The 3,207-nt window shown below is 37.2% G+C and overlaps 1 protein-coding gene across 1 annotated transcript in view; it reads left to right on the top strand.

Annotated features, from left to right (window-relative positions):
- The window catches only part of LOC118328182 (DCC-interacting protein 13-alpha-like), a 10,367-nt gene extending 8,372 nt beyond the window's left edge, over positions 1-1,995 (top strand). The window contains exons 17-18 of the mRNA XM_035661793.1: positions 707-829; positions 1,106-1,995. Of these exons, the coding sequence (XP_035517686.1) occupies positions 707-829; positions 1,106-1,192 (210 nt within the window). The 3' untranslated portion in view covers positions 1,193-1,995. The remainder of the gene's footprint in view (positions 1-706; positions 830-1,105) is intronic.
- The last annotated feature ends 1,212 nt before the right edge of the window (positions 1,996-3,207 follow it).

Raw genomic sequence — 3,207 nt, 5'->3', positions numbered from 1 at the left:
ATTAGTTCAGGGTCATCTGATTAAAGCAGCAACTGTAGTAGACTTTTTTTTTATCTCATTTTCCATTGCCACTAAGATCAGTTTTTTGGCAGCCAGGAATATGATTGCAAGTGAAGGTCAGTGCGCGTTCTAAAATGTTATATTAACCCTTTAAGATTGCATCTTTGGTTTTATTCTACCTCTGTTTAACAATGTATGCCAAAAAAAATTCAAAAACTCAATTGGATTTTTGTGTTGAAATCTGCTCATTTTTCCCTCACTAGGTGCCTGTTTTTACAGGAAATACTTCTAAATGTGTGGAAGTCAATAGCTCTCTCATTTCTGTTTCATGTGGACTTTAAAGGGGGATGTTACTAAAATATTTGCGAGACCAATAGCCGAGTCTGAGACAATATAGAAGATGTGTGGTATGTCTGAGATCGGACGTGACTGCTACAGAGCTGGTAGTTATAGTACTGCAGCTGTTGCAGTAATACCAAATATAAACACCAGGGGGCGCATGGTAGCTCACCTAAAGTAGAGTCTGCGGCCCTTTGCTGGATGTTGTCCCTCTCTTTCTCTCCACTTTCCTGTCTGTCTTCTTCTCAAATAAAAGCCAGAAAAAAGCCCCAAAAATATCTTATCTAAAGATATCTGAATTTTAAACTAATTTCAACCCCCGTTAACTTTTCCCGTTAAACTCACCGTTTGTGTTTGTGTGTTGCAGCTGGAGGAAGACGAGCTGAGGGGCGTGGCCTTACTGGTATTCGCTAACAAACAAGATTTGCCCAGAGCCATGTCCGTCGGTGACATCACAGAGGCCCTGAGCCTATCAGGAGTCTCACAGCCGGTAGGCGTCTGTGGCGTGAACACAACATTACCATTGTGTGACATTTGTTTCAGAAAGCAGCCTCATGAGTACCTTTAAGTCTATCGGTGCACAATCCACATAGAAAAACTCTATTTTCATTCCAGCTCAAGAATGTACTCATCAGCTGCCATATCTGTTATTTTTTCTCCTCTAAACTCGGTATCAGTCTCTCAAATCTGTTCACACACTCTGAGTTTAAACTTATTTCAGTCTGAAGCTAAGCTGACGTCTTTGTCCCTCTGTGTGTCTGTGCAGTGGTTTGTCCAGTCGTCCTGTGCCGTCAGCGGTACAGGTCTGGTCGAGGGTCTGGACTGGCTCTCCGACCAGATCCTTAAACAGTAGACGGCGTTGTGACGCTCCGGGGTTCTGACAGGCAGTCTGCTGCGAGCCGAGCCAGTGAATCCAGGAGAAACACGAAGGATCCTTTTCATATAAATAAGTTATTTTACTGCTGTGTGCACGCCGCACAGAAAACCCTGTCGATCATCACTTCCTCCTGCACAGTTTAATGTAAACTTCCTTTAAAGCAGTGGTTTCCGACCTGGGGGTCAGGATCCCCACTAGGGGTCGGCTAAAGTTTCACTGGGGGGTCGCGAGGCCTTCTTGATTTTAAGGTGTGTAAGGAAATATAAACACTGTAGGCTCACTGTATCTCTGCATCTCGTCTAATTCTGTGAATAAAACTAAATGTTAATTTAGGATGAATGATTGTAAAACAAATAGACATAAAATTGAATGAAAAGTTCCTAAAACCATTAAAAAACTGATGACTGAACTGCTGATCTAAATAATCTGCTCAGGATTCCTCCAGATCTTAATTGATTTAATATTTATTGATGTATAAAGTAACTCTGAAGCCAAATGTCTGATCAAAAATCTAATTTATTTGTGTAACAAGTATCCAGTGTCTGGAACCGGTTTCTGACAATCCACTAGATTATTTCTATGTATGTTTGTCTAATATTCACTTATTACTTTACCACAGATGTTATAACACTATATCTGTCCTCTGTCATTAGTGTTTTTACACTTAAACTAACATTATGGCTATTTTTGTCAGTCTTTATGAAAATGTCTATTTTTATATATTCAATAAATTTTGTTCATATTTATTTCAGAGCAGAATAAAGTTGTCATGTAGGCCAGTTTGTGTGTTTTTTTTTAAATACAGACCGACCAGTACGAGCTCTGCCTTAGCTCGGTGATACACGGACACATTGTGAAGTAGATAAACTAACTCTGTTTCCTCGCACGCTGAATAATCTGCTGAAACAGCTACAAATAACGGATGATTGTTGAAATATATATTAACGGTATAAATTGTTAAAAATAAAAGTAATGCTTGAACAGCTTAAAATAAACTGTAAAGGATCAGTTGAGAAATTATAAAAGTAATGTCTCTTGTAATTCACATCAATTTCAAATAGTCAAATATCATATTCACAAAACAAAATTGTCAATTTCTTTTGTCATTTTCATTTAAAAAAAATGTGTTAAAAGGGCACTAGGTGTAAAGTTAATTGGAAAAAAATAATATATAATTGTGATTCCTCCTTGTTTGTAGTTTAATTTTATACATTTGTTAAATACTTGTATAAAATATGTATGAAATGAAATCAATTATTTTCTGTACATTTTCAAAAAGTCATTATTCTGACAATGTGAGGTTGTTTTTCTATTAATAGTTAAAATAAATGTAAAAAAAAATTCCACTTTCTCTTGGCTCGTTGAGGTTTGTTTGATCTGAAAACATGAGCATCCTGACTCGGGCGGGTGGAGTTAGTGCTTTTATTTATCACTGAAAAGCCTTTTTTATTATTATTCATGACACAGAAACAATTATCACTGAAACATATTTACAGTTCAACATCATCGATCCCGTCGTGTTCTCCTGCGTCAGTAAAGTGCAGCTCCTTCACCCGGTTACAGCGAGAAAACATCCTCCCAAAGAAAATAAAAATCAGTAACTGTTGATTTCAGGCTTTTTTAGAAACGTCTCCACAGCCTGACTGAAGAGGTTTGTCAGGCTGCTGTGACCTCTGACCTTTAACATCCCTACATGTAATGTCCATGATGTTGTAACTGAAGCTTATTCAGATGTTTTCCTACAGATAATCACTGTGAATCACTCTGGATGAAGGCGGATTAATGAATAAAACCTGTGAAAAAGCAGAAAAAGAAAAAAAGGCCCCAAAGCGACGATTCAGCTAAACGTTTGTGAAAGCAGATAAATATTCTGACACTCAGTATTTGGAGTTTTTATGAAACATGCATCAAGACGTTACACATGTTAAATGTCTTCAGAGTTTACTGAATGAATAAAATGTACCTTATCAGAGCTTTTTTTTTTTTTTAAA

Source organism: Morone saxatilis, unplaced genomic scaffold (assembly GCF_004916995.1).
Source record: "Morone saxatilis isolate NCDOM2014 unplaced genomic scaffold, NCSU_SB_2.0 Contig18, whole genome shotgun sequence".
In the NCBI taxonomy this organism is placed as follows: Eukaryota; Metazoa; Chordata; class Actinopteri; family Moronidae; genus Morone; species Morone saxatilis.
This window is presented reverse-complemented; position numbering and strand designations above follow the sequence as displayed.